The sequence below is a fragment of the Poecile atricapillus genome, chromosome 1 (assembly GCF_030490865.1).
Source record: "Poecile atricapillus isolate bPoeAtr1 chromosome 1, bPoeAtr1.hap1, whole genome shotgun sequence".
Lineage (NCBI taxonomy): Eukaryota > Metazoa > Chordata > Aves > Passeriformes > Paridae > Poecile > Poecile atricapillus.
The window spans coordinates 163,707,341-163,719,543 of record NC_081249.1 but is presented as its reverse complement, the minus strand read 5'-3'; the positions used below and the strand labels follow the sequence as shown (position 1 = coordinate 163,719,543).

Sequence of the window (12,203 nt, the reverse complement as noted above, 5' to 3'; positions counted from 1 at the left end):
AGGAATGACAAGATCAAATCCATTCAAGTACAGGGAAGCTATGTGGAACAATTGTTATTAACCCATTCTTGCGCTCTCTGGGTGGGGGAATATAGGTGTAACTCAGATGGGACTTGAAGGAGGGAAGGGAGGAGGAACACACTACAAATTCAGCCTCTGTGAAATTGCTTAAGTCTATGCCATCAACCTCTGTTGTCCTTTGTCTGCTCCAGTGTTTGCGAAAAGCGTATGTATGGGTTGATTCCTCTTATTCAATTTGGTTTTTTGCTTATTTTTTTTTCCCTTGGGTTGAATACAGCTCAGCCATTTTTATTTTTGTAATAAGAAACATGCAGAAATTAGTGGGTCCATATCAGAAAGCCCTGTGTGTGCTTTCTAGTGAGAGGAAGAAGATGGAAAGGGGTATATCAAGCCTAAAAAATGTCTGAGCCAGTGTTTCTGTATTTTCATGACACAGTACTCATGTTATGACTGCAGCAAGATCCATGCACAGAGATTTACAAAAATGACATTAGAGAAAGCTGCTGCTCTGTGAGAAGCTTGTTGCATATTCCTTCTGGGTCTAGAGAAAAACCCCACAGAAACGTAGTTTTATGGGGAAAAATGATGTTAAAAAAAAAAAAAAAAAAAAGAAGAAATCCTTCTTTACTCTGACGTGTGTCTTGTATGAGTTCAGTATTGTCCCTTCCAAGCTTAGTAATAAATGTGACTGTTTACAGCTTTTAATATCTCTGGTACTGACTACAGTTAAAAAGCAGAGGATGGACTCTCCACCTTCTTATAGCAGCATTCTTTATAAAACATAAGAACTAAAATAATACTGAGGCATCAAGAGGTTAGAGTGTGGGGGAAGCCCATAACTAGTAGAATGGTTCAACCCCCTTTTCATAAATCATGGGGGTGTCTGAAATGTCATCTATCTTTTAATACATATTATAACTCTGCTGCTTGTTTTCAAGGAGTGTTGTCTTCTTCACTGATGTGGTGAGTAGGTCCTGGCTGGCAGCAAGCATGGCTGTTTGCTCACTTGCCTACAATGATGGAGAGAACATGGAAAGAACAATAGAGTGTTCTCTGAGAAACCTTGTGGGTCAACATAAAGACAGCAAAGTCACTTACCATCTACTCTCACAGGCAAAAAAACTTGTGTAATTTAAATGAATTTATTGACAATTAGCATAAAAACTTTATTACTGAGTTGAATGTTTGGAAACAAAATCCTCACAAACGTACAAAATGCCTTTCTTCCCCATTTTGAAAGCTCTGCTTCACTCCTAGGCTCACTTCACTGCAGAAACCTCTCCTCCACCCACGTTACTGTGGGTCACGTTCAGTCCCGCTGGTGCAGCAGCAAACGACACAAGGGTTGGGTCAGAACACAGTGGTTTCTCTGCTGTTCTTAACTCTTCTCCTCTGTTCCTCTGCTGGTCCTCCATGGGCTGCAGACCCTGTAGTACCTGCGTTGCCATGGAGAAGCTACCACTCACCTGACCTTGTTATTCCTTTGTTCTCTGTGTTTCATTGTCTTCTGCCTGTCCAGCATTCCTGCCCTTTCTTGAATATGCTTTCCCAGAGGTGCCACCATGTCATTTCAGAAGTTCAGCAGTGCCTTGAGGTGGGTCTGTTGGAGTTGACAGGAGCCAGCGGTGTCAGAGAACAAAGAGCAAAGCATTGTTATATTGTTCTTAGGTGTTATGTCCAAGTCACTGATATTTAAAATACATTTAGTTTCTGTCTCATTTTGGACACGAAGGAGCTAGGACAAGTTAAGATGAAATCCACAGTGACAGTTACAGGCAGCAAAGAGGTTGATGTGACCAAATCACTGATGACCAAGGAGCTCTGTGAGCCAGTGCTGTGTCAGTCTTTCCATAAAGACTGTTGAGAAGGGCCAGGCCACCTGTTGAGGTGTGTGCCAGGCTCTGGACCAGGACTGGCTTGCATTTGGCTAAGCTGAAAGACAAGCATCATGAACCTATGACTGCCTGCTCCATCTACACCAGCTTTGCAAACGTATTTTGACTAAGGACATATCAAATGTTTGTCAGATGATATATGTGATATTCTGGTTTATGGCTTTAGTACAAAGACTGTCACTCCTAGTGTTAAAATATTTTGGTCGGGAGAAAGTGATTTAGAAGACAAGCTGTTTAATTAGTGCATGGGCAGAGACAATCTGTTCTGAGAATAGCTGGCAGCATGGGGAAGGACACAAAGTTAAGTGTAAGTGAAGGGAACAAAAGAAATATTAAAGAAATGTGTTTTGTTTGAAATGTGTTTTCTCTGCTCCAAAATACAGAGCCTTTTGGAGAGGTGAGGACAGCATTTTCCATGCAGGTATATTACATTATCCCTAAAAAATTGCCATTGGTCATCTAGCCAAAAAGGTAGCCAGCTTGCCCAGAGCCTTGGGGAGATTTGTCAGGAATTCAGAGAAGGAAGAGTTTGGAAGATGGAAAAACCATCTGAACTCACTGTGAAGCAGCAAGTGTTCCAGTGCTATTTTTGGTTTACTAGTACTGTATACTGGGGAAGCTTTCTATGAAATGCAAGGTGACACTACAGAATCTTGGAATAAGCTTATATGAAATATGCTGTTCATGGAAATATATATGTTCTACATATTTAGCATTTGCTCTAGTCTGATAAATGACTGTAGCTTCTTTTGATTTCCTCCTTAATGCCTCATGCTCCTTTTTCATAGGCATATATATCGACCCTGTGGTCTCAGTTTGCAAACTTAAAAGCACTGTTTGGTGTTTTTATTGTCAGCCATCAGGTCAGAAAAATTGTACCTCAGTTAAATCACCTGAGGAAAGCAGGAGACGTAAAATAATCCATGACACTGGCTTTGATCTATTGGGCCAGCGAGAGGAAAAAAGTAAAAAAACTCAAGGTTTCTTTTAAGTCCTGAAATTATTAGGTAATACCAAAATTACTAAAACCCCTGAATATATAATAGGAAATGAGGAAAAACAAAGTTGCAGTAATTGATGGAAAAGATGGATAAGAACTAAATTCCACTGATAAGGGTGTTCTCATTACTGTCTGTCTTTACCCCTCTTGGCACTACAGAACATTGACTGTAGGCTGTTTGAATTCATGTAAGCAAAATGCCATCAGTAATGTTGCCAGTTTAGCACTTAGCCACCTTAAGAGTCAAATCAGCCCTGTCATTGGAAAATGGAAATGACCTCGATGGGTTCACAGAAAACTCTCAGTTCTTAGATTCTTAGATTGCTTCTTTGATGTTTTACAGATTAGTTCTAGGTGGAATTAAACTGATCTCATTAGCAGGCACTAATTTATTTATATTTGAAGAATGTTTTACAAATTATCTGCTTCATCACTGTGGAAAGAACTTGTGGGTAAACAAACTTAAAAAGAAAAAGAGTGGAAAACATCTCTTTTGAAGGTGTTCTAATTTTACTTGAATAGCTATAAGATTAGCTACCTTTCCTGGAGGAAGGGTTTTCTTATTATTTCTTTTTGATACTTACAGAAAATTCTGTGTTCATGCCACAAAATGGGTTCAGATGATTTCTTAGCTTGGCAGAACATGCTCAGCAATTTGATAATGTTTGGCTCCAAGCTGAAAATACCGTTTAAAAGAGAAATTTGTTTAAACTTATTCAGACTTCTCAACCTTTAGTGTTATATAGAGTGATTATTTTATTTATTAATTTATTTATTTATTTAATGGCTTGGTGTACCACTGCAGTCGATTACATTTTTGTAGTATGTCATTATTACAATGTACATATTCCATTAGTAAGTACAATTATGCCTTAGCATTTTTTTCATCTTTAGCAGTTAGACTGTACTGTGAATTTCCTCTGAATGCATGCCTAACTGTAAAAAGACCCCCCTTTTCACGTCTATCCTGCATTTCATGTGTTATTGTTCATTAAGTAATTATTTTTCTGAGTCCTGCTTTTGTGCTCTTTTCAGCAGCTCTAAAAATGCTGTTCCTGATTCACCATTGCTTTCTGCCTTCATTTGTATCCTCAGCTGCTCTGCTTTTGTGTGAGTGACAAAGGTGCACAATAACCATGAGTCGGCCCTTTTATAGATCCTTTCATGAACACTGTTACCATTTTTATTTAAAAAAACCAACAACCTTTGGCTGAGTTTATTACTCATGGACAAGGGGATGTTCTGAACATTTTTTACTGATTTTAAGGCAATTATTTTTGTTCCTGTCTCTCTCATGAGACAATTCTGACTCATTGAAATGCATTTTAATTTTTGTTATGTGGGGACTGGAGAGACAATTACTATGCATAACTTCAGGAAACTGAAGCATTTAGTAGAAGTAAACAAGTTGCCTTGGTCAAACTAGAAAATAAATGTCAATTTGATTAAATCCTCATTCTCAACGACAAAAAGCAAGGGTGACAATGTAGGATATGTAACATCCATGTGATCTGTTCTTTTCCTTTCACTTTCCTTTCAATAAGTCTGAAGTTCTGCCATTGTGAATGTGTGTTCATACTTCTTAAAGAAGATAGATTGTCCTTTGGTGTTCTAGCAAAATACTCAAAATGGCTCTTTGGAAAAAGAGGCAATAAGGAATTAATTCCGATTTTATATTTTTGGTTTGCTTTTCCTCTTGCTACTTGGCAGTTTCTTCCATGTCTTATATTTGGCATTATATTACTAATCTTATGGAATGATTTCTATTCATCCAGACACAGAAAATACTGCATGCACACACAAATAAAATATTAAGTGTAGGGATCATCTTAAACAGTTTTAGAACTAAAAGTATCTATGCAACATGGTATTTTATGTTACCTGCTTCTGTATGCATCCCTGATCAGCAGAGTACTTAACGAGGGTCTGACACTGCACCTCTAAAGGAAATGCTCCCATTTTAGGGGAAGCACAGTATTGCTCCCAAGCTGGTTAGATATTAACCAGTTCAGGCAATATCCCTTCTGTATATTACAAAGATAACTTCTGAGATCTTATTTCCTGTCTAGGAAATGCCTTAATCTGAAATGAGATCTCATTTTTGGGTTAAGGGAGATGCTTGATTTGGAAAACTAATTTGGAAATATGCCTTACAGTGACCTCCACATTGCTTTTCCAGGGTAAATACAGAATTTACACTGGTACTGAAATTAATCCACAGTAAGGTTTCTAGTAATTTACAGGTTTCTCATGAAACTTTATTGGATGTTGAGTTTATTCACAGCAGAGAAAATCTGAAATAAATCTGCCAGAGTAAATTGTGTTAATCCAGTCTTGCATCAATATTAATAGAAGCAAAATCTAAGTATATATTAAATGTATTGAGAGTTTATATGATTTAGTAGTGTAAAATATTACAATTACACTGACTAGATTTGAATTCAGTTTATAGAAGCCAGTAAGATATACTCTTTGTTCAAGAGCTTTCCAATGTGGATTTACATAGATAATTTTATTTCGGGCTCTTTGGTATTTGACATAAATCCTTTTTTTTATTTTCTGGAGTAAACCAATAATACAGCTATTTTTAAAAAGGAGATTTAACCTTTATATTTGTGAATGAAAGCTGGAAATCCTGGGTCTAGAAAATCCAAAACATTAATTATTTCTACATAAAATTGCAACTTTTCAGTGGGGGAAAAGGGGTTTATTTTCATTTTAATCTTGGTCCTCTTTGTTGAACGCTTGTTGCTGGTGAGGCAATGTGGGTGTACACATACTTGCATGGATGTGTGAATGTGCACTTTTTCTTAAGCATTGAACCTGATATGGAGCATATTGATACCTTTCTGAAGCTCAGGAATGTTTTTCCAGGTGGTGTTTGTGGTAGATTAGTCACTTCCTAGTGCACGGAAAATGGGAACCATGATAAACTGGGGCCACACATGGAGGTGTACTGTTACCTGGGCAGGACTCTCATTAACAGGGAGAGAGGGTTGTATTTCACCCAACCAGCTCAAAAAAGGCAGAAAAGGACATGCCAGGTGAAATCAGCATAATCAGTGTGTCATTCACAAAGAATACAGTTCCAGAAATCTGCTCAAACATTTTTCTTCCTGTTATTTTCTTTTTCTAGAATAAACAAGTGAGTCAAACAAAGATCCGGGTGATCTCCACCATCGCCTTCATCCTAGCAGGCTGCATTGTCTTTGTGACCATTCCTGCCTTTATCTTCAAATACATCGAGGGATGGACAGCCTTGGAGTCCATTTACTTTGTAGTTGTTACCCTGACCACTGTTGGCTTCGGTGACTTTGTAGCAGGTGAGCAGCTTTGAGCCAAGGTTCTCAAGGTGCACAAGGACCTTGGCTCTCAGAATTTGTTTTCTGGTATAGAGAGGAGGCTCTGCACAGTGTGTTATATTCCAGTGAAACGATGCCAGGTGTTTCTGTTGGGATTACTGTGCAGTACAACATCAGGCTGATTTAAGGTCTAGGTGCCTTGCCATCTGTAGATTGTGTGCCTTCAGCAGTGTAGATAACGGGAGCCTGGAAAGTCCTGATTATCCTTTATCATTCAATGAATTATGTAACAATAAAATTACTTTCCCATTGAATTAAAGGTATGTATTATTACTGCTCAGTCTGAGGATGACTGCAGGGGCAAGTCAAATGATGAATGGAGGAAGGTCTTAAAAGGGACGACTGAGCCATAGGTCTGTAGAAGTCCCTGGTCAGATGCAGTAGTGAGCTGCTGCTACAGGAGATGCAGCATTTCAAAACCTGCATTCTGTTTCCTAACCTTGGCAGAAATTTTGACATTGCAGTTGCCCTGTTAAGAAAAACTCTTGTAGGAGAGAAGGATTAATGGGGTATGTATCTCAGTGCTTGGAGGAGATTAATACAGTACGAGCTGGAACTATAAATATCTATTCATATACGATTTCCAAAGAGAGAATTGAGATAGTTGGCTGGGGAGGTGAGAGGTATATTTTTTTTTCCACACAACTGCTTTGCTAACAAAAAAGGTGGTTAAAATAAGTGGATTTTATCCCATCAGTGCCTGACCTCTAGTTCTCATTCATGTTAGTGGTCCTAATTAAAGGTATTAAGTTGCCTGTGTTAAAAACAGTCATATTGTTCTTCTTCATACCTATGAACAGAATGAGTTAAAAACATCAAATAAAGCTACAAAACTTTCTTTGTTGAAGAACAGTAGACAAGTCTCTTTTGTAAAGAAGATTTGTCCTCCTTTTTTATGACATACTGGCATAGAAGACATGAATTATTGAGGAAAAAAAGTCATCGAACAAAGAAATACCCAGATATAAAAAAGAAAGTTTTATGAGCATTTAGCTACAGAAGCCATTGTGTGAGCTTGCTCCATTTTAACCACTTAGTGTAAAGGGATTCACTGATATTCTTTGAGGTATCACAGTGGGAAATAAAAAATAATTTACAATGTTTTTCTTAATAATAGCACATTTCAGTATTGTTTAATAATGTGATTGTAAAAAAGCTCTGAATATTAAATTGTTGTATATTCACATGATTAGGAGAATATAATCCACAGCTGGGTGGCTACTAACAAGCAGGATTTCTCAAAAATCATGTGGAAGATCCTGAATAAGGCAACTTCAGAGGCATTTTCATGATAAGAGTTTAAGGCAGGTGATCACCAGGAGATCTGGGGTTTATTGCTGGTTTTGAGAGAGATTTTCTGCCCCTTTTATTTTCTGCTACTTTAATCTCTCAGTATCTCTGTTCCTTCAACAGCAAATCAAAAATACTATATCTTAATGGTTGAAACAGCGTCAGCGGAGCTATGCTGGCTTATTCTACCTAAAACAAATCCCAGCTCTTGGGAAACTGGAAGGTTTTTGTACTACAGTTGGAAATAAAATCGTGCATGGAGCCAGAAAAAACAGAGTATCTGATAGGCTGAAAAAAGTGGTCTCATGCTTTCTCAGTCACCTGATTACTCTGCAAGATAGATGTAGACAATCTGTTTCCTAGTGAGCTTCCTCAGGGACATGTATGATCAGAAGAGACTTCTTCTACCATAGCAACAGCAGTCCCTACCTCCCATTGTTTCAGACTCTTAAAGACTGGAAAAAAAGAGTGTGATTCATGCAGTCTATGGGGAGAGATTAACATCAAAACCTATATTTGGGTTCCTGCCAATTCTCAAATGTCTGACCTTCCACGGGGGTGTTCAAAGGCTGTAGCTACACTCATATTGAATCTTGATAAAATTAAAGAGTCATAGAGGTGTCTCAGATTGCGAGAAGCAAAAGGGAAAATGCTGAACTGTGTTGTCTGGTGATTTTAATAGGGAAAAACCCTAAAATCTCTCTGCAGTCATACAGAGGGATAGGTGTCTAGCTCTTTCTAAGCAAGGCTGGAGTCCAGGAAATATGCAGACCTCTGCCTCAGTCTCCTAGTAGGCTTGCTTTTCGGGCAGGGGTTTACACAGCTACCACCAAGGTAATGTTCACTTGCATTGAGGGATATAGCAGTGCCCATGGGACTCTTCAGACTCTTTGCTGCTCATTCTCTTCCACTCAGGGCTGTCCCTGCCTCTTACTGGCTCTCCTTCTTGCAGTGCACATAACACCGTGATGTGACTGAGAGTCTAAAAAGTGAGGTTGTCTTTGCTTTCTCTTTTAAAAATTTCTTTATTTTACTCTGTAGTAACCAGCAATCTGGCTGCTACTTACTTTGTAGTCCATAAGTTTGCCAAATGGCTCACTTCTTGTTTTGCCAGCTCATCCAAATGCTTGCATAAAGAACAATATAGTATATTTGTTGCTTGGTTTGATCCACATCTCTTATGAAGTCAGGCCAGAGTGACTTCCCTGAATGATACCCAATCAGACTGCATAGCCTTATTTTCAGGACTAATGCATGGCTTCCTGTCAGATATCCTGATTTAGAAGACAAAGCTACATTTCTTTTTTCTGCACACAGGTCTCTCAGTCCTGCAGCTAAACCCAAAAAAGTCTGGAAACTCTACAACACAAGCGGCTTGATCAGTAAATTTTCTCGACTGTGAGGTTGCAGGCAGTTCAGAATAAGGAAGACTAGCTGTATGAAACCTTTTTCTTGGACATGTATTTGTGCTGTTGCAAGTAGTATTAAAGTAGAATTTCAGAGCTGCTTCAGCATATGAGCAATACAAAGGAAAGTGTTTACTGGATGTTCTGGCAGGTCAGATAGCAGCAGAACAATAGGTAGTTTTGAAGACTTTTAAATTAAAACAGACTGGGTTCCTCTCATCTGACCAGCTTCTTGTCTCATTATCAGAACTGCAGTGCTGTTGACAAGAGTTAAGAAATACTTCAAGGCATTTTTCAGAATTGCAGATATTTTGTAGTAATTTTGGAACCTCATGATTTGTAAGCATAAATATATGGTTATTTCAGGAGGAAATGCTGACATCAAATACAAGGAGTGGTATAAGCCCTTAGTGTGGTTCTGGATCCTTGTCGGCCTTGCCTACTTTGCTGCTGTCCTGAGTATGATTGGAGACTGGTTAAGAGTCCTGTCCAAGAAGACACAAGAAGAGGTATGATCAGTAATTTCTCAGTGGTTTGTCATTTTACAAGAGGGATTTAAGTGCCTGAATCCTGCTTATCTAACTAAGAATGCTGCCCTGCATGAATATTGTTCAATATGCCCTGTTGTTTACTTCACTGACTGCCTTTGGTGTACAGTTAGCTCTGACCTTTAGCTCCTTCACAAAGGAAGATAAAAGTAAGAGAAAAAGCAACAGAAGCAACCAAGGTTGTTACACCTCTATCAGTACTCAAAAATACACAGAACACATCAGCAGCATTGCAATTATGGAATGAGATGCCAGCCTTTACTCTGAAGCTAGCTATGAAATTGTACTAAAAAATTCCTCAAAAATTAGGAGATTCCCCTGTCTTTTTCTACTGCAGAAAATATGGTTCTGAATAGATGTTTAAATTCAGGCCCCTTACTGTGTACTCTGTTTTTAAAAATTGAAGAAACTGAGTAGTCAGCACCAAGGAGAGCATGACTAAATTCACTCAGAACATGCCCTCCATGATTCAAAGAGGATACTGCTAATGCTTCACCCAAAAAAGTGTGGAAAATAGAAAGGCAATTGCCATGATTCTAGAGCTGAAGCCTGTGGTGGAGGATGTTAGTTATATATATATATTTCCAATTTTAAGGCAATCTCCTGTTTTATGAGCAAAGCTTACCTGGCAGGGTTAACAAAATAGCAGGCAAAATTTGGCAGGTGTGTAGTGCTGTTTCTAATTTTTGAAGGCATCTGTACCACCCAAGGCCTGGTGCATCCCCCATGCATCTCCATTAATAAAGGTGACTGCAGAGATTGTGGCTGTTCCATTGATCATCAGGCACCTACAGCAGGGAATCTGGTCTCCCACATGGATGCAAGATGCCTTCTGCCACAGTGCTAAATGGACACCTGTGCATCTGGCCTGCAGAAAAAAAGATGACTCCTTGTGGGTTATTGGATGCAAAAATTTGAGTTCAGGCTGCAGCAGCACAAGCAAACCATTGACCATGGCTTTCTTGCAGCTTTCTCAAAGCTGAACTTTGAGCACACAGATCAAACAAACCTTGAGAAAGAACTGTTTTAACTGAAATATTGCTTGGTCATTTATCATGAATTTCTCATTTTATGAGAAAGTTTATAGGCATGTTTATTGAATACAGCCATCATTTGGTGATTTATTCTTAGCCATTATTCCAGCCTGCAGTGCAAAGGAGTAAAACAGAGAAAGACAGTAGGACATTCAAGTATATGCTCATACAGAATGTGTGTTCAAAACTCCTCCAGACGGCTTGACAGTGTGGCATTTGGACAGCTGTGCAATGGAAACCTCCATTAAAGACAGCTACATTTGTCCCGCATAATGAACCCCATTCTGGAGGAGTTAGAAGACCACCTGAAATTACCTAATGAGTATTTAACATTATCTATTCTGTGACTCTGTACATTCCTGTACTGCTGCACTGTTTGTTGTGCTGTTCTGAAGTGTATTGCTTTAACTGTAAGTGATTAACTTTGCCCACTCTTGACCATCTACTGCTGACATTATGAGTCAGGAATTTTGTTCTTAATCAAGGATGGATTAGCATGAACATGTCCCATCATGTAACACAGCTATGAAATGTGTGGAGTGTCAAAGTGACACAGACAGATGAGTTCTATGCCACAAAAGCCATCAGTTGGTGTGTTCAGAGTTTGCCCAGTGTCAGCGCTTTGCTACTGAAGTTTGGGTCCAGATGGATGCAGTGGAGATGGGACAACTCCCCAGTTTCATGCCAGAGAAGAAAGCACTTGTGCTGTGTTCTACAGGAAAGATTTTCCTTTTTCTTAAAAAGTTAATTTCTCTTTCTTAATGTTTTAAAGGTTGGAGAAATAAAAGCCCATGCAGCAGAGTGGAAAGCAAACGTGACAGCTGAGTTCAGAGAGACACGGAGGCGGCTCAGCGTGGAGATCCATGACAAACTTCAAAGGGCAGCCACCATCCGGAGCATGGAGCGCAGGCGCCTGGGCCTGGACCAGAGAGCCCACTCCTTAGACATGCTCTCTCCAGAGAAGCGCTCTGTCTTTGCTACCTTGGAAACAGGACGCTTCAAGGCCTCCTCTCAGGAAAGCATCAACAACAGGCCTAACAACCTGCGCCTTAAAGGGTCAGATAAGCTCAACAAGCACGGGCAGGGGGCATCTGAGGACAATATCATTAACAAATTTGGATCGTCTGCTAAGATGACCAAACGGAAAAACAAAGATTTCAAAAAGACCATGCCTGAGGATATGCATAAAATTTATGAGACCTTCAGAAACTATTCCTTGGATGAAGAAAAAAAGGAGGAGGGGACAGAGAAGATGCATAATTCCAAGAACACTTCTAGCACTGCAGTTCTGACCAAGTGCATCCAGCAGCACTCAGACATGGAAAATGGAGTGATTCCCAGTGAAGCCAAAGAAAGGGAGAATAAAAACAAAGTGTTACTTTAAGACAGAAGATAAATGTAAAAGATGCTTGACTTGAATTAACAATGTTGGTGTTTTTATATACATATATATTGAGACACGTGCCTTATACAGACTCCTTATTCAGTCTGAATTATATAGCATCGAAGAATATTTCACTGTGCCATAAAGACTCAAGCTTGCTCTGCCAAAACAAATCAGGAACACAGCACTGGAGAATGGCAACAGAAAGCTACGCACATGGAAATTTCAGCCTGTATAAGATTACCAGGGCAAGACACAAAGGA

General features: G+C 39.1%; 1 protein-coding gene across 1 annotated transcript in view; it reads left to right on the top strand.

Moving 5' to 3' along the window:
- The window catches only part of KCNK10 (potassium two pore domain channel subfamily K member 10), a 53,329-nt gene extending 41,377 nt beyond the window's left edge, over nucleotides 1-11,952 (top strand). The window contains 3 exon segments of the mRNA XM_058852389.1: nucleotides 6,053-6,239; nucleotides 9,341-9,483; nucleotides 11,329-11,952. Of these exon segments, the coding sequence (XP_058708372.1) occupies nucleotides 6,053-6,239; nucleotides 9,341-9,483; nucleotides 11,329-11,952 (954 nt within the window).
- The last annotated feature ends 251 nt before the right edge of the window (nucleotides 11,953-12,203 follow it).